Source organism: Pieris napi, chromosome 18 (assembly GCF_905475465.1).
Source record: "Pieris napi chromosome 18, ilPieNapi1.2, whole genome shotgun sequence".
Lineage (NCBI taxonomy): Eukaryota > Metazoa > Arthropoda > Insecta > Lepidoptera > Pieridae > Pieris > Pieris napi.
In genome coordinates, this window is record NC_062251.1 from 11,542,680 (window position 1) to 11,566,477 (window position 23,798).

Genomic DNA, 23,798 nt, shown 5'->3' on the forward strand with positions numbered 1-23,798 from the left:
ATACCATTTATTCATGTTTACTTATCAAGGTCAGTTAAAAAAAAAATATAAAGATTTACTTATGTACCTATCTAGCATATTAAAGTTACTTACAGTAATGCCTCATGGTAGGGGTATTTCAGGATGTCTGAATCACCAGCGCCAATTTTTAGTCTAGATAAGAAAATAAATAAATTGAGTCTCAAAATACAAAATATAATAATAAAATATCATCGCTCTTGGCTAAATTTAACAAATTCTCAATTGAACTTTTCTATTAAGTTTCCAGTGGCAAGTTAGGTTGAGGCTTACCTACATAGCTTTTTGTACAAAGCTGTACCATTAAACTGAACAATTACTTACCCATGCTATTAAATGTTACGATGGAAATTAAAACATATTACTCGTGTTATTTTGCTTTTGTTGACACAAAAAAATGTAATTTCTGACAGACTTATTGTTGACATATTTTATCTTCTTTTTGTGATGGACAGTTACACATCCATAGAACACAATTGTTACTGTATATTACTTAATATCGTGATATTTTACTTCTTATCAAGTAATGACATAAAAATATTTAAAAACTAATTAGAACTTATAGCCAATTTATGAAATACTGTTTTTTATATTTTTATTGTTATTTATTAGATCCTTTAAATAAATAAGATCTTAATAATACTTACATTTATTAAAACATCTATAATCTTATACAATAGAATTTATGAATCAAATATCTTTTATAATCAATTATGCTATTATGCATTATGGCCAATAATTGAAGCTTTGCATTCAGGAATAATACTTGGGGATCTTACACAGCCATATTTATAGAAATTTTTGGGAATGTTAAACACGTTTTCAATTGTGGCATATTCAATTCTAATAACCATTATTATTAAAACATCAGTAGATTTGGCCAAAAATAGCTCATTTTTATCTCCTTTATTAATAAATACTTAATCATGTTACACCACTTTAATTTTTTTTGGAATATTTATGGACGATGCTTTTTCTCTGGTTTGTGTGCGAATGTGACTTGTTTAAGCTATCGCGGAATATAGTTAAAAGGAGTATTAAGAATATCCATAGCGCAAAATCACCTCCATCATGAACATACACACCATCACACGACACAGTCAAATTAGGTACCACTTCGGCTGTTGGTAAAATGTTTAAAGAGAAAAGGATCACAATGAAGTCGGGATATAGATGTGACTTTAAAGTTCTTTTCGATTACTTAATATTTAAATAGGATAATCTTTATACTTAATTGTTGGTACAGAAGAAACATAACTAAAAATATAAGTTTTTATTATAACATAAAAGTACACATTAAATCACAGCATACATTATAAAAAAGTATAATTAATGTTTATTATTGACCTTATGTACCTATAGCATTTTCTCTTAATGCTTACGTAGTCTGTAGTAATAATAATTTTAAAATTATGAACGTTTTAGTTTCATCTGAAAATGCTTATCTTAGAATAAAATTGTTATTATTATTACACTTATTGATTCCGTCCGTCCAACGTTGAGTTTATCAAGGTATTGTTTGCTTAAGATTGGACTACATGACGCTGTCACAATAAAATAAGTAATAAAATTTATTACCAGCTACATATGTTCTCTATGCTGACTTGGTTATATTTCTATCGACAATTGCCATGATCGTAGAATGTAATATAGTACTCAAGTATATTCGTAAAGCCTCAAATGTACTTTTTAACCGACTCCAAAAAGAACAATGTGCAGCATAATAACAAAAGTAACAGTCATTTGTAATTTTTAACAGTATTGAATTAAAGTGGCTTTAATATTATGTATAACTATCAAATTACTATGGAACGGCAGATTTACCAGAGTAGGCGCAGGTGTTACATGTTCCACAGGACAATTGAGTTTTAACACGAGACATGATATGCAGTCACATACACTAACTAAATATCGGCAATAGACATTTTTTAAAATATTTTATTATTGTAATGAATCTTGTGTTATTTATATTAATCTAACCTATTTTAATATTATTGTTGTTATGTTATACAAGACACTTTCTTTAGTGAACTGTGGAATCGACTCCCGGTCTTCCCTGGGACATGCGATCAATTGTTTAAAGAAAGAGTATATTATATACTCTTCTTTCAAAGATTGGCAACGCACCCACTAAAATCTTATATGATATTTATGATTCACTGTCATTATACAATCTATTTAATTGGAATCGCAGGTTTTTCTTCACTCTAAGTGGAGTGTCAGTTTCATTATTTTGTGTCTTATCTATCTTTGGTGTGTTTAAAAAATTTAAATTTCTTTTTAGACCCATATACACATTTAAAGCATCTTTATGTACTTTTGGAGAAACATGGCATTTTTTGGGGGAATTTTGGAAGACAATTTTTTTTTGTATTTTAAATTTTGGTAATTTCGTCCTGCAGAAATCTGTTGAACTAATACCCATTACTTGTTTTCTGCTATTATTAACTGCGTTTTCTTTTTCATATTCTTCTATTTCTTGTATATGTTTCAGAGCAACCCCTATGACACTTATTAAGGATCCTCGTTCTTGTTTCAAGTCTGTTTTTGGACAGGCATGTGAAATGAGTGCCTTCTGAAATGCATCACATAGAGCCACAACCGGGTTCTCATTTTCACTCACATTACTAATGTCTAGAATAGTTTTGTCCTTTTGAAGAAAATCAGCATCAGATGTTGGAAAGTACTCTAAAACATTTGAAGCCTTAAAAGGTGTAGATGATGGTAATGCAACATTTATATTAACGTCATTTTCTATTTCCTTTTCCTGCACCAAATCATCAACTTCCTTTTCAATACGAAGAAATGTAGCATCGCCATCATAGGATTTTTGAAATGTAGTTGAGAGAGGTGTATTTTGAATAACTTTTTTTTTCAGAATGCTCTTAGGTGTGTTTATTTGTAACTTGTTTGGTACTATTTCTTTTCTCTGAGGTGTGATGGGAATTCTTTTTATTCCACTTAACATAATTTCATTATTTAAAACTGATCCTTCTTTCTTTACTTTTGAGGTTTTAAATGTTTGTAATGGTGGTGTTGCTTTTTCAACAACAGTTTTCCATGTATTAGTTGCCTTAGCCTTAGATTTTATCTCTGTCATACTTCGTTCTTTACTAACAATATTAACAGAGGAGTTCCAGTTCTTTTTTTTTATTGAGGTAACTGGTCTTACTGGTGTCTGTCCAATGCCACTGGATTTTAATGCTTGAAAACTTAAATGTAATTGAGAAGGAGGAATAGGATTAAATCTGACTTTTGGATTTGATTCAGAGTCCGACTGCTTCGAGCGCTTTGTCTCTGAAATAAGTTCGACGGCTTTCGCAAAGAATGCAGAATTCTGCGCCCACTCTGCCAATTTTAATGGCTCCAACTTAGGTTTGTTTTCCATTATATAAATTAAGTATAGTTTGAGAACTAGTTATAATTTCTTGTTGATAATAAGCCTTATATTATTAAATCTTATTTATTTACAGCTTATTTAAATTAAACACGAAAACATAAATATTTGTATGAATTTCAATTTAAAAACTAGCCGTTTGCGTTGGCCGTTGACCGTTGTTTTAGTTTTATACTTTTATTCATACTTCGCAGTTCGCAGATAAAATCAGAGCACAGATAACGAAGTTGTAGCGAATCGTAGATACGCACTAAAAATGTTAGGTAAGTCATGTCATGTATGACAATTTGAAAATCAATATCTCGAAGAAATCTATATTCTATTCAGAAAAGCCGAAGACAATTGAAAACATTAAACAGACAGATACTATTAAAAACATATTAAATGAACTAATGGAAAATAAGCAACAAAACCTAAAAAATATTGCTGAGAAATTTGTGCTCGAAAAATTCATTCATTCATCAATGGATGAATATGTTTGAAAATGAATGCATTCGTTTTGACTAGTTATGATGATTTCGGGATGCGCTTGAAATCTACGATTACGACGTAGAAACCACAACACTATCTGTAAGTCAATATTTAAATATTTATGCCATAATTTTAAAGCTTACTCTTGGATTAAAATAGACTAAATATACCTGCCAAGAACCCACTTTCACGGCTGCATATCGTACCTCCGCTCAAATAACGTCACAACTCCAAAAACTACATTTTTCAGGAAAGACATTTAAAGTTTACCCAACTTAATTTGTTTAGTTTTTGGATCATAATTAAAAAGGGAACTATTTTAGAAGAAAACTTTCTTCACCGAGTTATAATGTTTTTTTAAGCTCTATAAATTCATATTATTAGTAATCTGAAAATCCTGAAAAAAACATTGAAATAATCTGGGTTGTGACACTATATGTACAAAAAATACAAAGTTTTATTATAATTTGTTTATTATAATGACACAAGTATTTTTAACTTGTAATGAAATACAATATATTCTTTAATATAACGTGTATTACACACATATTAGACTTTGAAATGCCTTTTTATATAAAGACAATTAAATTTTCAAACTTATAACTGAAAAAAAAACAACTTTCTATCAAAATTAAATAATCTATGTACTTCAAAACGATCAACAGTTTAATTAAAACGAGGGTAGTACACCTCTATAGCATTGAAAAAATAAATCAAATTAAGGAACTTATAATTTACAACGTCTTAACTGAAAAATAAACAATTCACACTCTATCACTATAATATATAAACACTCTATGAAAATTAAATAATCTAGGTATTTCAATACTTATTTAAAATCACAATTTGTAACAGTAAGTCTAAAAATGAACTTCTATCAAAATAAAATACTTTAAGTACTTATAACAATCAGCTGTGCAATAACACGAGAGTAGACAGTGTAATAAAAAATAATTAAACTTATAAACTATTATAAAAGTTGGCATAAAAACTAGGAATGTGGTTGTTAAGAAGTAATGTCATTAAGTCATTCTTTTTCCGTTCCTTAATCTCTATTTTAGCAGCATAAACTTGCTTTAGATCAGGAACTATTATTTTTTTATTTCGAGAAAGTAAATTAGTTTCAGACCATTCAATGTCAGTGTACGACGTTTTGTACTTTAAAATATTTGGTGCGGCTTTGGTAATCATCATCATTTTAACTTCAGAAATCTTTAGCTTATTTAAAGTAGTAATACCTAGATCACTAACTAATCTTTTTAAATTAATAAAATCGGTGTGTGATAGTTCATTAACTCTTAGTGGTTCCCCAGTTTTCTTAGCCTCTTTAATTATTTGTACGTACTGACTTGGCACGTAAATTGGACCAGTTTTCAAGGAACGTTTTATTTGCTTTTCGATTACCGAATGTATGGCATCACCTTCGTTTTGCGTATGTCCGGCTATCAAAAATTTATGAGTAATAGAATTTAAATTACTAAACTTCAATATTGCATACATGTACAATCCAACAATAAACTTATTTTTGTTTTGGCCGCAACAGTTATCCGAATAAAAAACTATATCAGCTAGTTGGTCACCCTCGTAATCATGCAATTCTTTTTCTATATATTTAAGCAAACAGCTACCAATCTCATCTGAACCCCGATTACCCTGACCCTCGTGCCAAAAATAACAATCGGTAATACTGTTATTTACAATAGTGTCTCCATTGTAACTATCGTCTTCAGTCTGTTGCCTTTTTTTCTTTTTTCCCGATTCTTCTGCTTTCAATTTGCTTATCGTAAAGTTCATATTATTTAATTTGCTCTTATAATAAAAAACAGAAACATCACCACGAGGTACCTGTAAAACTGCTTGTAAATCGTATACAGATACAATCAGGTTTTTGTTTTCTTTTAGGGCTATTTTATCTCGCTTTTTTTCTTCCCTGGATAAAACCTTGTCCACTAAATGTTCATCATATTTTTTTTTGAGCAACAGTTTACTTTCGGGAACTGCATTTTCATAAGCTACACATAATTCACATCTGTCTTTTTTTGGCACAAAAAATCCTAAATTAAATTCACCGTTAAAAATACGACTGTACATTACGTAGTTTCCAAAGTTGCGTCCATCTTGTTTACATTCATTCACATAATCTCTATGTAAGTCAGATATAGTCTTTCCTCCATCAATGTATTCTCGTGTTGTTTGTGCTCTTAAATAATGACTTTCAATTTTCGGTATACGTTTTATATGATTTCTTATATCATTTTTTATAGTGTCACCTACAGTATAATGTTTACCGTGTTTCCCTCTTTCATCTTCTTTCAAAAATCCTCCAGTAGATTTCTCTGTTACAGTTCTAATTGTTCTATCATTAATATCCAATGTATTTTTAAACATTGTTTTGCAAACCCTTTTTAATGAACCTTCAACCTCAAAGTAAAATGCATAGTTGATTTTTCGATTTTTCTGTGCTTTGGTAGACCGAAACTTTATCTCTATCTGTTGTATGTGTTTGTGAATGAATAGTCTCTGTTTCTCTAAATCTTTCAAAGCCCAATAAGAATCAAAGATTTGAATTCTTATTTCATCGGTAAGAAAATAGCTGCATTTAAGTCTACAACCTTCTCCACAACTTGGTTTCATTTGTTTCTTAGAAATATTTCGTCCGGACTTCGTTTGATAGGGTAATCCAGAGTTTCGTAAAACTTTTGTTATATTCTGCTTCCATTGTGCCTCTCCACGGCGTCTCTTACGTGTATTGAAATTTCCCTGTACTACGGTCTCGTTTGGTATTGGAGAATGAATACTATTTAAGTTAATTTCTTTGGAAGTTGAAGGCAAGCATTCATTGTTGTCTTGATTTGTTTGTTTATTAAGTGACAATAGTACAGAGGTAGATGTTGGAGAATTTCTATTAGACGAAGGAGTATCAGAAGAGGATGAACTAGATGAAGATGAACTAGATGAGGATGAACTAGACGAAGAGGAATTTGTAGATGAAGTACTAGATGATCGCTGACGAGAAACTACTAAATTCTTGCTACGCTTTTTGGAAGACAATTTATAATCACGATCTTTAACAGAATCGTCTGTTTCTTCACCCGTAGATTCGGGTTCTTGCAAATTACAGTCTTCATTCTCTATTCTATTACATTCTACCTGTAAGTTGGGAATGTGTGTAGTAGGTTCATTTATATGATAATATGTATTCTCTTTATTTGACGTGTCACAATTTTCTTCTACATCTTTTGGTTGCGTATCTTCCGCCACAATAGACAAGTCATCAGTTACTGTGTTATGATGGTCATTGGGTTCCAGACATAATGACAATATTTTTCTGGATCTGGACATAGTTACAAGTGACACCGCCAAACCGAATAACACCTGAGAACAAGATGAACAACACAATTAGTTAAAAACAATTAAATACCTACCTAAACATTTTTTAAGGTTTTAAACTAAAAAAAAAACAACAATGTGGCCTCAGGGAATTAAAAAAAAACATTATGCGTAAACAGTACCTAAAATAATTTTATACTATCACTATACGATAATTTTAAATTAATAAATCTATCACTTTATTAATAATCATAGTCAAAAACACGAGCATAATTGAAGACAAATCAGTTTTCTTGCTGACACATAGTTTTATTTTCAGTCGTTTTATTTATGAATAAAGTCAAAATTCAACATAATTCAGATTTATTATCTAATAAAACATATTGTGCCATCATCCCGATCACATATACTGTCATACATTAGTACAGGTCAGTATTAGTGATAAACAGACATGTTTAATAATATAATTTCAATCACGTATACCGTCGTAACTCTGCATAGGTCAGTATTAGTGATTAACAAATGTGTAAATTGAATTGTTTCAATCCCGTATACCGTCGTTACTCTGCATAGGTCAGTATTAGTGATAAACAAACATGTTTAATAATATAATTTCAATCACGTATACCGCCATAACTCTGCATAGGTCATTATTAGTGATTAACAAATGTGTAAATTGAATTGTTTCAATCACGTATACTGGCATAACTCGACAAGCATCAGTTTAGTTGCAAAAAAGAAAATAAAATGTTACTTACCTCGTTTACAAAGACTGTCTTGATTCGACACAATTCACTTTTACTGAACAACGCCCGTATGACCACCTCGCGCAAGTCGTAACATGACACTGTTTATGTTCGCCGCGGCACAACTTTCGGTAAACAATAGAACGTCACAAGTGCCATCTAGGGACAAATAATTGAACTACGTCTATGACGATTTATGAGCATGAAGTATGTGTTATTCTGATACGAATGGTACAATTAAAGTCATTTGACATTTTATCGAGTTATGACGTTATTTGAGCGGATGTGCGATATGTATAAACAGAGAAGTTTTTTCAATAATGTAAACTCCCGTTTCTTTCCAATTATTACTGTACCATTAAAAATGAATGAAGCGCCTGTGGGTCTACACCATAGTACAAATTTTAAATTCCTTATAAACTAAAGAGTTAATACAAGAGAAAATAAAAACATTTTTCTTATGTAATTAGATCTGTTATATTAATTTGTTCTAAATATATTTATCTTTTTAGGAAATAATGCAGAGCTTCTTCAAGAGGAAGACCTGTGGTCCGGTCTGTGGCAGAAACACGCGCCAAATATATCGCGAGACAAACAAGGATTCTTTGAACAAGCACAGGTACTTTCAGTTTTTGTTCCCATTAATATTTTGTCTGCAGTTTATATAGTATAACTAGCTGCCCCCGCGAACTTCGTTTCTCCTTAAAGCCTAGCCTATCTTTTTATAACTAACCAACATTTTGCTATGATACCAGAGACTGTTTGGTTTTCCGGAATGAAAACTGACGTTTTCTGTGATTATTGTTATATAAACCTCAGAGATCTAAGTTCTTAACTAACAAATAAAAAATAAGGGTTGTATGCTGCTGTATCATAAAAAAATAAAAACATTTTTGTCTAAAACACCCCTTATCACTTAGGGGTTTGAAAGATAGATAATTGCAGATTCTCAGACTTACTGAATATGCATAAAAAAAGTCGAGTAATTTCGGAGGAGAATGGGAACAAACATTGTGACACGAGAATTTTATATATATTAGATAATCAGAATTTTGAAAAGGACACAGGTATCTTAAAATTTAAGTAAACGTTTACTCACTATAAGTTATATTATAAACAACATCTAAATGAGCAAATAACATTTTCAGACTAAAAAACAATAGTTTTATTATAACCATTGGGCTTGCACTCAATATTTTCTTTTCCTTGATAATTTTTGATTAATTTTCCTTTAAAGACAAGTTTTAGGTTGCTTTTCATACCATGGTTTCTGTCACCCAGTATTATTTGGGTATTGGGTTTGCAAAATTATATTGGGCTAACAGTCTAGCGCCTATATAATAGGGTAACACTAACACACAAGGTTCCTATTAGAATAAAGCAAATATTTTATTGCATATAATTGATATTTCAGGCAGCATAATATGATGTAGAGATGGCCAAATTGAAGCCGAAAGAAGGAGTATTCTGCAAATCCATCATCATACAATAAACATTTAAATACCCTTTCCCCAGGACACTTTCTTATTGGACGACCATTAACCTCAGTGCCTTCTAAAGGTCTTGGTGAATTCAAATTTAGTCACTTACAAAGGTACCAGAGAATTGAGCAATTAAGGCATCACTTTCGGAGACGATGGCAAAAGGAGTACGTGGCGGAATTACAACAGCGCACTAAATGGAGAGAGAACAAATCTGCCAATCTTAATATTGGGGACCTAGTGCTGATAGCCGAGCACAATACTGCTCCTCTCTGCTGGAAGTTAGGTCGAGTGCAGTGGCTGAGAAATGGCTTGGATGGAGTGTCCAGAGAGTTGCCGGTACAAGAAGAATAAAAAAGAATGTTGAAAGAGTTTCAACGGCCGGGAGTATGTTGCGACATTGCGCAAGTTTTATATCAGGCGCATTTTAAAATTATAATTGTAAGGCGGGGCGACGTGCGCCAAAAAGCTGAAACCTCCAGGAATTAAATCGGTTATTCAAGGCTCAAGTCAACTGTAGTTTCCAGTATTTATATTAAATAATAAGGATAATAGGGATCTTAAAAATAAATAAAACAAATTAATATTTTTTTATTTATTTGCTCAACAGTATCCAAACAATTACATTGTACACAAAAGCAAAAAACGGAATACACATTCAAACATAAGGCACAGTACTTATAATATATATTTAATATAAAGGAAGAATAAAAAAGATATCAGAGTTTTTTATCTATCCATTTTCTATCTATTATTAGAAATAAATATTTGGAAATGTAAGGTTGAGCTTAGTCACCTATCTATTTGGATATCTTGTTAATGATAATATCTATTTAAGACTTTCCTAAGGTATTGTGTCAAATTGTAATTATTTTGGATTTCAAATTTATGAATGCAGAGAGACAGCATAATATAACAAGAATGATTATACACCATTCTAATGATGTTTAAAATATTATGTATTGAATAAATTTTATTAAAAACTTTTAGTTTTAATGATACAAAGCTCATAGGTAAACAAGGCAAGTCATACTAACTCAATTTTGTATTATAATATACAGGTGATTTAGATGCAGAATGAGACAATGAATAACGAGAGTCATCATACAAAGTACTATATAGTATAACTAAGATATGATCAAGTAAAACTGAAAAATAGTATTTTGCCAACTACTAATTACCCATAATTAGTCTTTAATAATTGCAAAGCAAGGGTTGAAGCTAAAACAATGTTAACTTTAATAAAAATATAATAGTTTCATTATACAAACTTAAGTTTAATTTACCTTACAAAATAATACATAATGTGTAACAGCATGTATTAAAAAAATATGTAAAGGAAGCTAATAATCTATGAGTAAGAAGTAATGGACTCACCAAAGTACTGTGAGGACTCGAGAATGGTCTCCACCATCAATTTGAGGTGGCCGCTCACAATTACATGAAATGAAATAGTTTATTCTTGCAAGTAGGACTATATAAATCACTTTTACAATGTCTTCCTAAGCTAGATGAAGTCGAGTCGCACTTTATAAATGTACAATATTCTCCTAATAAATATAGCTAGTGATTAGGTCTATTATCAATATAGAAAATATGTTAACTCTGCACAGCATATATAGAACTTAATATCAATTTGTACCACGATATGTCTTGTCAGTACTTTGGTTTACACATATAAATATTATACAAAATTAAAGCAATGCGCACATAACTGTAATCTCAATTTGTCAACGTATCACACCATTTCAAAACAAAAACCACCTTTTCTTCGACTCGGAGTAGCGTAGCGTAGTACTAATTAAAGAGTATGCGCCTCGCATACCTTACTTCTTCAAATATATCCATTGATTTCCACGAGTAAAAAAGACAGGAATTCGAACACTGATACACTCAGTACTCACTTACTAAAACGCCATCAAAACTTACAATAATATACTTAAAACACTAATTTTCTAAATAAAACAACTTTAATATGTAAACGACCACCATAATAGAACATTAATTTGACACTAGTTTTATTTTAGCGTAGTGACATTTGCTATAGACGTACAACGTCAATGCATTTTTAATCACAGAGTATAAGTTTAAGATGTTGTCAACAGACTACAATGCGTATTTCTCACAGACGTAATACTAATTATACTAACGTGATATCCAGAAACGAAACTTACAGCTAAGTGTGACTACATTAAGGTGGCCATTCACGGGCGATCCATCGATACATTTGGCACGCTGTCGTTCCAAAACTCGTCCGTGAATGTGAAAACACTGTCGGTCCAAATGGATTGGCTCGGCGCGATGGAATTCCAACTGCGCGAAAGTCCATCGCGCCGAGTCAATTAGCGCGGCGTGAATACGCAGGCGGCGCGCTCGTAAATGCGGAAAACCAACGGTCCGGTCGGTCTGAGCCATCGTGCCGTACGGTTTGCTCGCTCGTGAATGGTGTTACTCGCGAGCCAAACACGCCATTTTGATTTCTGTTTGCGTTTAGCCGTTGGACGAGAAGCACGTGACGCATTGTAAATTTAAATTGTTTTCATAATGACAAACCGTGACTTTGTTAATCAATTTATTTATAAGTTTAGAGACCTGACGTGTTTGTGGGATGTAACAGATATATATTACCACAACAAACAAAAACGCGATGCAGCATTAGAGGTTTTGCTAAGTTTTTATAAAACCAAATCGCCTAACGCCACTATTGACACAGTGAAAAAGAAACTTCAGGAACTAAGAGCTTCATTCAGGAAAGAGTTTAATAAAGAAAGTACTTATAATTATAACCTAGCTGTTTATTATTTCAGGCCATGAGAACCATAGTGGCTTAATTCAATTGACAAGTATTTTGAGTACCATAGAAAATAAAAACAGTATTTTTTTAATCAACTAGCACTCTTCAGGATACATACTTTTTACTAATTTTATGTTTTATTTGACCAAATTATGATTTTAATAGTGAGAAAATAGATTTATTGTTATTTTTCTATATTCTATTCAGTTCAAAAAGTTTAAAATAGGTAGGTTCATCTATTCGCATATAATTTCTCCAGTCAGTTGGCTCCAAAGTCAATTCCTTTATTAAATTTATGTGACTGAGTCGCGATCTTTTTAGCAACCAATCCTTACACCACTTTATTTTTGGCTTCCTTTTTTTTAAAACTATACAAATCGCTATGGCCGATAAATAAAACTCATCTTCTGAATTGAAGTTCATTATGAACACGTCCGGTGCTATCGACGCCTACACTCAAAATGATCAAATGGAACGGCTCGCTGGCGCGTTCGTGAATGGCATCAATTTGGCTCGGCACGACGTCGAGTATCGAGCCAGTGGCGCGAAAGCCATATGGATTGACCGTGAATGGCCACCTTTAGGATGTAATAATATGTTTGTGTATATATTTTGTTTTTAACCAGCTTATCCCTTTATTTCCTTCTGATGTCTTTGTTTTCTCGCGTGTAGTTTCCCAACCTTTCACTTGAATTTGGCATGGCAAGTTAAAATTAGTGCTATAATATCTGTCTCTTTGAAAGGTATAATTTGACCCCAACAGAAATCTCCCCCCCTTCCCCCCTATTTTCTATAAATAGTATCCCCCCGAGTTTGGGCTCAATTAATCCGTCTTGTTGAGAGGTATAATTTGGCTCCAACAGAAATCCCCCCCTCTCCCCCTTATTTTTTACAAACAGTAACCCCCCCCCGAGTTTGGGCTCAAACAATCCGCCTTGTTGAGAGGTATAATTTGACTCCAATAGAAATCCCCCCCTCTCCCCCTTATTTTTTACAAACAGTAATCCCCCCGAGTTTGGGCTATTAACATTTTTATCAGCAACTGTTTGCTTCATTATTCCTTAAATAATTTCTATGGGATTGCTATGATAAGGTGGGAGTTTTAAAACTTCATGGCCGTGCAATTTTATTACTTCATCTATCTCAGACATGTATTTTTTCACTACTTCAAGACTACTATGTTTTTTAAATTATTTGTAGCTGTCTGTGGCAACCATGAAGTTTAAACCATAGATTATAGATAACAAAGTCAAAATGTGGCGTCTGTCTAGCGGTATTAAAGTTGACGTATGGTATGGTTTAATTGTATTGAAATTTGAAATCATTTTCTGAAAATTAATTGAAATCATTTTCTGATAATTTATATACTAAATGTCTGGATATGGTGTGTAGTGTAGTGATTGTAATGTGGTTATACAAGGCCTGAGACTAGGTTTGTGATATAATTAGAATTGACAATGTCGAATGAAATGGCGGTTGGTGATAAGGTGTCAAAGGATGCTACTGTTTGTAGTGATGAGGTTGTAGAAGAGGCTACACATACTGAACAGGTTTCACAACCCTCCTCAGATGCTTTGATGGAGGGATCTAATTAAGAAGCCAAGCCTGGTTTGTATGTTGGCCAAAACATAACCTAACATATCTGTTGACATCTTGATCATTATTTAGTAATAGCAAAAATTTATCCTAACATTGTATAAATATAATGTTAATATTCATCAGCTATCATGGTATTGGTTATATGGTTTGTATGTTTGCTAATGAAACAGTTATTTTAAATAACTCTTACTGTGCTAGATTTAAGGGATTTTATATAACTAGCAGATTTTTATTTAAAATTATAGTAAAGTAGTAATTTATTGAGAGAATTATGAATTGCTTATTGTTTCATAAGCTATGTATCCCCGACTGAATATTTATAACAAACTAGCTGGCCTGGCGAACATCGTACCGCCTAACAGTCGATTCTTTATTTTAAATACTTTTTCTACTATTCGGGACACCGGTCTAGCTAGTAAGATAAAAAACAGAAAGTTGATAAGACAACAAATACATTATGTCAAAAAATAAAAATTTACCTTCCCGGAACCCCTCCACTAATACTTGAACTTTATGGTATGGTATTAAAGTTCAAATTGACTTTTAAGTATTATTACGAATCTTTTGTATGGGAATATAGCAAAAGTGTTGTTTTTAGACTTTTTCACTCGATTTTTTTAAATTTTTCTGTCCGTAATAACCATCCTCGTACTTCAAGGAATATTATAAAAAAAGAATTGGCCAAATTGGTCCAGGCGTTGTTGAGTTATGCGCTTACCAACACTTTTTGAGATTTATTTTTATATTATAGATTACAGGATACACAAAGTCAACTCACTGTACTTCGTGAGCTTTATTTGAGCTTTGATTTGAGATTTCCGCTATTAAATGAAATGAATATTGTTCCTTTAATTGCACATATTTTTCAGTGAATTATGGCATAAAGAAACAACTTTAACCCAAAATCTGTCTTCACTAAAAGAGGATTTGGCCAAGGCCGATCAAGCTCTGTGGTCTAGAGAGGTAAGTACTATGGTTCATTAAATGTATTAGTGTATTAAATATGTGTTTTATAGATTTCAATTAAAAACACATTAGTTCTTATAATATGTTAATTTAGAAACACTTGGTTTTTTGGTTTTTTCATAGTCTACAAATATTTAAGGTTTAAGAATAACTTTATTTCTCATAAGAATTGCATACAAAATTCACTTACTGAGAAACACATATTTAAAACTAAGATTAAAAATTAGAAATTAGAGCGCACAGATGTAGGTACATATATAAAGTAACAAAACAGAACAGCACCAAAAATGTGGGTAGACATAATAAACTTGATCAGTCAACCAAGCAAAACACGGATGTACGAATTTGAGTTTTTACTAGATGTGGCATTGATGGCATAGTCTGATATAACAAGTTTACATTGATTATTTTAATTTTTTTCATAACACTATTTTATTTTTAGTTTATTCCTATATTTATATATTTAGGGCATGTACAAGGTTTATAAAACATTTTTACAGACTAAAATCACTTTTAGGCAGATTTTGGTCAATATCAAATACAATTCTTTAACACCGTGAGGAGTGTTAGTTAAAGAGGAAAGATTTGTAAGTATATGATAAATTTAAAAACTACTGGACCTATTTCAAATTTTATTTCATCATTAGAATGTTTTAGTTATAGTTACATGTTCTTTTTAGTTTTTTTTTGTATGTATGATTTTGTACATTATGGTAACGAAGTGTAAATAAATAAATGTTATCTCTGAGTAAATATATTTATTATTAAAATATAAATTTAAAAAAATGTTCACACCCACGTGTGGGTCATCCAAGTCAGGAGTACAATACAGTATAAGTTAGACGTGTTTAGTTCAGTGGAGAATAAAAACTAGTGTGACAAAATCTGTTCATGTAACCTTCACTCTCCGTAGAGGAGACTGTCCGCCAGTAACTCTGTGCAATCAACAACTTCCGCAAGAAAACTGTGTAAAATACTTGGGAATACACCTTGATAGGAGACTCGTATGGAAACAACACATACAGAAGAAGAGAGAAGAAATCAACCTGAAATACAGAGGACTCTACTGGCTACTTGGCTGAAATTCCAAACTGTCAGTAGATAATAAGCTACTCATCTACGAAATGCTCTTGAAACCAAAATATATAAAAACATCGGAGATTCATGAGCACCTCAAAATCAGGACTGTCAAAGAGGAGATTCTTGATCTCCCTCGAGTATGAAATACAGAAAAAGGCTAGAAATGCATCCTTATAAGCTTGCCACGCAACTAATGGTTAGTTAGTAGTAGGCTTAAAAGGCGACAAATCCTAAGTCTTGATAGACACGGTTAAAAGAGAGTAGCAGTCTCGATGGAGATTTTGCTCTGAACGCCTAACAGCTCTCAACACATCTGCTCATAGTCTAGCTGACTGATTGCAAGATAAAGACTTATAAAAAAAAATAACTTTTCAGATGGCGTCGGTCCCAATCGTTGCCGAGTTCTGGAGAGCTTAGTCGTCAGTTCGACTCCATAAGCTTCGAGTCCAGCAGTTCCTGTTACTCATCATGCAGCTGCAGTTACTGCCGGCTGAGGGACTGTGCGCATGGACACAAGGGACTAAGCTAAGTTTCATGTAACATATTGTTTAGCCTGTTTAAAACTTTATTTAGGTAATAACTTTGATTCTCGGTAAAGATTGTTTGTTAAAAGTAAATATAGACATTACTAACATACAAACTTTTTTGTGTATTTGTGAAGGTTATATGTGTAGTACAGTTTTATTAATTAAGTATATCGCGTGAATATTTTTCAGAACAGGGGGCAAACTGCTAAATTCTCATCTGACATCCTCCATCTCGACACCTGGCGTTCCACAATACAGCGCTTTTTAAGGCACTACCACTCTGTGGAACCAGCTGCCAGTAGATATGTATTTCCAAACCGATACGACTTAGGGGCTTCAAGAAAAGAGCGTTCCATTCCCATTCATACTATAAGTGCAACAATAATTCGTGGCTTGAGAGTAAAGTTTTGCTTATTCAAAAAATAAAGATGCCCTCTATTGGAAATCAGATGAACTTTGATCGAATACCTTAGCTATGGCTAAACGAAAGCATTCGTTTATTTCGGTAAGTTTGCAAGTTGCCACTAGATGGCGCTATGCTACGATTGTTAAGGATATTTAATCATATTAAATAAGTTTGATATTTAGAAATTGTCATTTTATCAGTCTCACGTAGGGATGTGACATTCTGCATAAAAAAATCGATTTTTTATTAATCGATTTTTCTTAAAAAAATAATCGATTTTTTTATTAATCGATTTTTTCCTAATTTTTGAATAAATTTAAAAATAAACACCCTAAATATTTTATTTTTCATGGTTTTCTTAATTAAAAATAAACAATAAAAATTATTGACTGCCTATTATATGTATCTTGAATTTTGTGTTAGGCAGATGGTCAGTTATTGGATAGCTAGCGCCATCTCTCGAGGACGGTAAACATTCTTTAGGTTTTATAAAATTGCTCCTGGAATCAGCGTTAAGACCCTCTATCGAGGTTTCTAATAATTCCAAGTCGCCACAACTTGCATTTAATTTTTGTTTCTTTATTTTTCTACTTTGTCTTTTCCTTTTTTTTTTGCTTCCTGATAATGTGTTGGGAGTAGTAGTATTATAAGGTGAAGAATATTTCTTTTTAAGATTATTTATGGTTTCCTTTTGTTTTGAAATTTCAATATTTTTCATGGAATTTTCAAGTGATAGGTTTCCAATTCTTTGGTGCGCTTAATCCAATTCTAATTTTAATTTTTCTATTTTGCTCCAATAATTCGGAATGTTCGTATTAATTTCTTGTAGAAATGTCGGGTAAGCTTCTAACTTCATAACAGTCATAGTTCGATTGAGGTTTTTTTTTTTTTTTTGGACCACAAAATTAGGACAAACACATGATATAAATTGACATACATACATAAATATCAAAAGCGGTGCCGTCCCTATAACATGTGGACACGACCAGCGAAATCTAGTAGATACAAAAAACAGTGTTACACTGTTTTAAGCTTGACACTTGACACTCCACTTGAGTTGAGGTATATGAAAGGTTAAGCCCGCGTACTACGTAGTTCCGCGGTGGGAGGCTCCCTAATCCTCAACAGGCTGGTTTGTGGAGCGTTGTGTGCGTGCTCGTTATTTGTATTCCCCGCTTCCCTTTATCCGTCAGCGGTGTGTACTTGTATTGGTGTTATGTTTTTTTTTATAGAACGGGCGGCAAACGGGCAGGAGGCTCACCTGATGTTAAGTGATGCCGCCGCCCATGGACACTCTCAGTGCCAGAGGGCTCGCGAGTGCGTTGCCGGCCTTTTAAGAATAGGTACGCTCTTTTCTTGAAGGACCCTAAGTCGAATTGGTTCGGAAATACTTCAGTGGGCAGCTGGTTCCACATAGTGGTTGTGCGCGGCAAAAACTGCCTTGAAAAACGCTCAGTTGTGGAACGGCGGACGTCGAGGTGATACGGGTGGAATTTCGTATTCTGTCTCGACGTCCGATGATGAAATTCAGCTGCAGGTATTAATCCGAACAACTCCTCTGAACACTCTCCATGGTAAATGCGGTAGAAGATGCAGAGTGACCCCACATCTCTACGCAACGCCAAAGGATCAAGCCGCTCGGAGAGGGATTGGTCAAAGTCAAAGTCAAAGTCAAAGTCAAATCGTTTATTTCAATTAGACCATCTAAGATGGCACTTTTGAACGTCAAAAAAAATAAAATATAAAGATGATTCTAGTTAAGTTGCTAAGTTGCAACATATCATTGATATGCAGAAGAAATAGGGTCGGGGATAGAACACAGCCTTGTGGGACCCCAGCGTTCACGGGTTTAAGGTCGGAACATGCTCCATCGATGACGACCTTGATGCTCCGATCGGCCAGAAAGCTGGAGATCCAATCGCATAATTTCTCGGGAAGCCCATAGGCTGGAAGCTTCGAGAGCAGTGCTCTGTGCCACACCCGATCGAAGGCTTTCGCTATGTCCAAACTTACCGCCAGCGCCTCCCCCTTGGACTCAATTGCCTCTGCCCACCTATGGGTAAGGTATACAAGGAGGTCACCAGCTGAGCGACCACGACGAAAGCCGTACTGAGAATCGCCAATCAACTGGTGGCCTTCTAGATAACTCAAGAGCTGGCAATTAATAATGGTTTCCATTATTTTGGAGAACAAGGAGGTTATAGCTATTGGGCGATAGTTGGACGGATCAGAGCAATCGCCTTTTTTTGGGATCGGATGTATCGAAGCGGTCTTCCAGCACTTCGGGACAGTGCCGAGCGAGTACAGGTACCGGAAAAGGCGCGTTAAGACCGGAGCCAACTCAGGAGCACAAGTACGCAGCACAATTGGGGGGAAACCATCCGGCCCGCTCGACTTATGAATGTCCAAGGAAGATAGTGCTTTGCGGACAGCACGTTGCCGGAATGTGATTTCCGGCATCGAGGAATCACACCGCGAAATGGTCGGTGGTGATCTCCCTCGGTCATCCAAAGTCGAGTTGGACGCGAAGAGACAGCCCAAAGGTCGGCCTTCTCCTTCGCAGTGTGGGCCAGAGAGTCATCCTCCCTGTGCAGTGGCGGAATGGAGGGCTGACAAAAATTCCCCTGGACAGCTTTGGCGAGAGACCAGAAGGCTCGAGTCCCTGAAGGGAGTTGGGCCAATCTCTCGCCAAGTCTGGCAATGTGCTCTGACTTTGCCTTAGTGATTTCCCGTTTGAAGGACCTGGAGGCTGAGTTATATGCTGTTTTAAGTTCGCTGGTATTGGCATCACGAGATTTCGCCGCTTCCGCCCATGCCTTAAAGCATTCACGCTTTCGACGGGAGGCCGCCTTGCAAGAACGTTTAAACCAGGGCTGAGACTTGCCACCGATCGGCACCGCAGAAAATGGAATAAAGAGTTCCATGCCCTGCAGAACCACTTCGGCGACAGAGGCGGCGACGGAATCTGGAGCTTCCCGCGAAAAGCACATAGGCCCCCAAGGGTAGGACGCAAAGAAAGACCGCATCCCGTCCCAATCTGCTGACTTATAGTGCCAAATACGGCGACAACCCATAAAGCGGGGCCGTGAAGGGCGCGTAGATGGCACAGTACTCCGGACCACACAATGATCTGATGAACCCAATGGCGGGTCAACAGAGACTTGATAGTTCTCCGGATGTGAAGTCAGCAGAAGGTCCAACAAAGAGGGTTTATGACTATCCACATCTGGTATTCGCGTAATCGCAGGGACCATTTGTGTCAGGTCGTAGGCTAAAGCAAAGTCGTGAAAGGATCTTCCCGCGTGATCGGTAGTTTCAGAGCCGAGCCAATCGGCATGGTGGGCGTTAAAATCGCCAAGTATCACGATTTCAGCGGTAGGAACCCTTTCGAGCAGGGAATCTGTAGCCATTTGAATGTGCTCAATGAGTCGGTCAGTTTCGGTATTTCCGCTATGGGACCTATACAGGCATGCGTAGAATCGCGGATGGTCATCGCAGTCTACGCGCAGCCAGAGGTTAGATAGGTCCCTTCCTTCAAGCGTCCCGAGGCGACGAGAACAGATATCCTCTCTGACGTATACGCAAACTCCCGCCCGCGGCACAAACGAATGTTCCAATTTGTACCCCGGGTAGGAGAGGTAGGAAGTATCAGCCGGGGAGGAAATCTGCGTCTCGGTAAGAAAGAGCAAGGCCGGCTTCACAGTCTCTAAATGGTAGTGGACTGCGTTGATATTGGTATTGAGCCCCCTAACATTTGTGAAGTCCACGGCGAGTGTGGACGGGGGTGCCTTTGTAGGATTACTCCGTTTGCCCCGAGAACGATTAATGTAATTTTTTTTGAGCGCAGAATTGCCCCCCCCAGAATACGAAGGGCAGCCTGTGCGTCCACCACCGGGCGCAGAGTGTCCCGGTGTTGGACGCCCAGAGGGGGATTCTCCACCGCGAGCGCGTGTGGTACCCCCCTGGGGTAGATTCTGTTTTTTTTTCTGCACCTTCATATTTCTTGTGGGGGGGGGGGGGGAATGGGCTCCGGGAGTCTCTCTCACCGCACGAAACGCGAGTACAATAAGGCAAACTTATTGCATCACTTCACGCCGGTTTTCTGAGAGACAGTGGTACTGCCCCGGTCGTGCCTGCCCATTTGGCTGAAGCCCGAAGGCAACAGCATGGCACTCCCACTAGGATGTGTATCTGTGTTTCCTCCTCCCTTGAATGAGCTGGCGGAGAGAGGTGTTTCACGTCCGTCTGTATAATGTTCTTGTGTTGCTTCGTTGCATGCGAAGCCAAGGTGGAGGACATACGATTATTTATACTGTGCGTCCTATGCGCGGCTGACCCTTCCACGGCCTACATTGGTCCGCCGTACCCGCGCTTTTATTATTACAACAACGTGTATCTCTATGTATACTTTGTCCGTATACAGGTCACCTGAATCCCAAGTTTTGGTTCCCGGCAATGGGATGCATGACCGGGGGGGGTTTAAACCCGGTCACTAGGGTACCAAAGAGGGGAGCTACTCCTCCTTAAAATTAAAAGCACCTCAAAGCATGGAAAGTAACGGAAAAGTAAAGACTACCCCAGGAGGGTCAAATCCCTCCAATGAACAAGTGGTCATGGCATCCGGTCCACATCGTATTCTGGGGGCGGACCACGACCATGCGATAGATCCCAAAAACTCACGACCTGGCAATAATACGGAAATAAGGAACAAGGTTACGGATCGTAGCGGGCGGTTGGATGAGTGCTCAGGCACTTTTGCAACACCTTCTACACAAGGAGAGATCGCAACAAGGGAAAGCAATGAGATCGTCCAGCGCACTCCATGTCCATCACTGGTGCGAAGTGCAGCCTGGACCTTCGCGATGGCTTACAATATGGGCTCAGACTCAACAAGCTCCATGTTAAGCATAAGCTCGACACACAACAGAGTCCTCGAGGCCTAGGTGAGGCCCCTTGCACCCCAGGGGAGAAGTCGTGCTTCTGGCGACCCCTAAAGAGAACGAGACAGGATGACGAGGAGAGTAGCTGCAGCGACACCCCTATCCTTTCGCTCGAACGCACGAAGGCGGGGTACCAAAGAGCCCGGAGAGTAGAGAGAGAAAGTGAAGCCGAGGCGGAATTCGCGGCTCTTAATGAGAAACCCACTGAGACGGGTACGGTTGGAAACACCAGAAGACTCATTGTCCGGGAGATGGATTTGCTGATGAATTTGCAATTGCAGCAAACAAACAAACAACCTGGACTGGATTTAAATGTGTATTAAAATAAAATTCTTATTCGTGTCGCGCGCCGTGCGTCCGTAAATTGTAACTGCCGGTCGGTCGCAGCCGCAGCGCCCGCGCCCCACTCCCGCCGGCGCAGATCATGTGCCGTGCGCGTGAACAGGCTCCCCGCCTTGGGAACCCTGGTTACCAAGAGACTCGTCCTCTGGGTTGATAGCTAGTAGCAGACAGACCCTGCCTAAGGCCCTCTGGATTACGCCACGTGAGGTCGTGAAATCGGCTACTCGAGTGATGCCGTCTGCCCCTGGATACAGTTTCTTAACTCGTCCCAAGCGCCATCGCATTGGGGGAAGGTTGTCGTCCTTGATGACAACAAGATCGCCCTCTTTGAGTATTCTCCTCTGCTCTCGCCACTTAGTCCGCTGCTGCAGCTCACATAAATATTCCCTATGAAACCGGTCCCAGAAATGCCGCTTAAGCTGTTCCAATTTTTGGTATCTGTTTGGATAATTTGTTAAAATAGGTGGTTCTGGTAAAGCTGTCAGCGGCCGGCCTATAAGGAAGTGCCCTGGAGTCAGAGGAGTAACATCGGAAGGGTCTGACGTTAGAGGAGTTAACGGGCGGGAATTAAGAATTGCTTCAATCTGGGTGAATAGCGTCGTGAGCTCCTCGAACGTCAGATTCGCATTTCCTATTACACGTTTCATTAGTAACTTTGCTGAACGGATTCCAGCCTCGTTCAGCCCCCTCCAGTGAGGGGAATAAGCGGGCGAAAAATGAAATTTAATGCCCTCGTCGTGGGCAGCCGCACTAACAGAACTTTGGCTTGCCTGCAACATTCTGCCTAGCTCATTATTTGCACCCACAAAGTTGGTGCCATTGTCACAATAAATATCATGAGGCTTGCCACGACGCGATATAAATCTACGCAAACACATTAAAAATGCTTCAGTACTCAGACTACTAACCACCTCCAAAGTTAATGCCTTAGTGCTTAAACACACAAAAAGACTAAGCCAACATTTGGATATCTTACATCCTCTGCCCTTACGGTCTACGATTGAGAAGGGCCCGCCAAAGTCTACGCCTGTCGCGAGGAAGGGATAGGTAAGAGTGACTCGAGGAGGGGGTAAGTTACCCATCATAGGCTGTATTGAGTTACTCTGCAAACGAACACACACGATACATTTCCTAAATGTACTGCGTGCAAGATTACGTCCCCCGATGGGCCAATATTGATCTCGTATAATGCTAAGTAATAATTCAGGCCCACAATGTTTATGACGCACATGTTCTTTCTTAAACAACAGTTTCGTAAAGTTATGACGTGCACATAATAAAATGGGATGTTTTTTAGAATACTCACAGATCGAGTTTTGGATTCTGCCTCCAACCCTAATCAAATCATGCTCATCTAAGTAAGGGTTTAGTGACAAAATCCTCGATTTATGATGTATCTTTTTATTGTTTTTTAATGATTGCACCTCATTTGGAAAGGAATCTTGTTGGCAGGTTTTGATTAGGGTCTGAGTAGACCTATCTATGTCATCGTTACTCAGATCACCACTTAGCCGCGAATCCTTATTTGTTTTACAATTGTGAATAAATCTTAAGATATATCCTACCACCCGGATCATTCGTTGAAATTTCGAGAACCTATCAAACTCAAATGAATGCTCAGCAGACACACAACATGAATATACTTTGAGCTCCGGAAGCTCAACATTTTCTATAGGAGCGCTTGGCCACTCCGTTTTAGGT

The 23,798-nt window shown here is 36.5% G+C and overlaps 2 protein-coding genes and 2 long non-coding RNA genes across 6 annotated transcripts in view; 2 read left to right on the plus strand and 2 right to left on the minus strand.

The window, feature by feature from the left end:
• LOC125058721 overlaps positions 1 to 10,027 on the plus strand; it is a 32,886-nt gene extending 22,859 nt beyond the window's left edge. Inside the window, exons 2-4 of the long non-coding RNA XR_007118484.1 lie at positions 3,743 to 3,985; positions 8,475 to 8,581; positions 9,377 to 10,027. This is a non-coding gene — a long non-coding RNA (uncharacterized LOC125058721). The remainder of the gene's footprint in view (positions 1 to 3,742; positions 3,986 to 8,474; positions 8,582 to 9,376) is intronic.
• On the minus strand, positions 1,377 to 3,588 carry LOC125058698. Its single transcript, XM_047662838.1, has one exon. The coding sequence runs from the start codon at positions 3,404 to 3,406 to the stop codon at positions 2,168 to 2,170; it is 1,239 nt and encodes a 412-aa protein (XP_047518794.1). The 5' UTR covers positions 3,407 to 3,588; the 3' UTR covers positions 1,377 to 2,167.
• Positions 4,650 to 8,257, minus strand: LOC125058681. The gene is made up of 2 exons (XM_047662804.1): positions 7,975 to 8,257; positions 4,650 to 7,261 (listed from the first exon to the last, which is right to left on the minus strand). Exon 2 carries the CDS (start codon positions 7,226 to 7,228, stop codon positions 4,847 to 4,849), a length of 2,382 nt encoding a protein of 793 aa, XP_047518760.1. The 5' UTR covers positions 7,229 to 7,261; positions 7,975 to 8,257; the 3' UTR covers positions 4,650 to 4,846.
• Positions 10,028 to 13,481: 3,454 nt separating the features above from the next.
• On the plus strand, positions 13,482 to 17,000 carry LOC125058717. Of its 3 annotated transcripts, none has more exons than XR_007118480.1 (3): positions 13,482 to 13,849; positions 14,706 to 14,799; positions 16,258 to 17,000. It is a non-coding gene; the product is annotated as an uncharacterized LOC125058717 (long non-coding RNA). The 3 variants fall into 3 exon arrangements; XR_007118479.1 differs by having other exon boundaries at positions 13,484 to 13,845; XR_007118478.1 differs by having other exon boundaries at positions 13,486 to 13,669.
• The last annotated feature ends 6,798 nt before the right edge of the window (positions 17,001 to 23,798 follow it).

What these genes read in the sequence shown, in the direction of transcription:
- LOC125058681 (XM_047662804.1), bottom strand. Translation starts at nt 7,228, where the DNA reads ATGTCCAGATCCAGAAAAATATTGTCATTATGTCTGGAACCCAATGAC.
- LOC125058698 (XM_047662838.1), bottom strand. Translation starts at nt 3,406, where the DNA reads ATGGAAAACAAACCTAAGTTGGAGCCATTAAAATTGGCAGAGTGGGCG.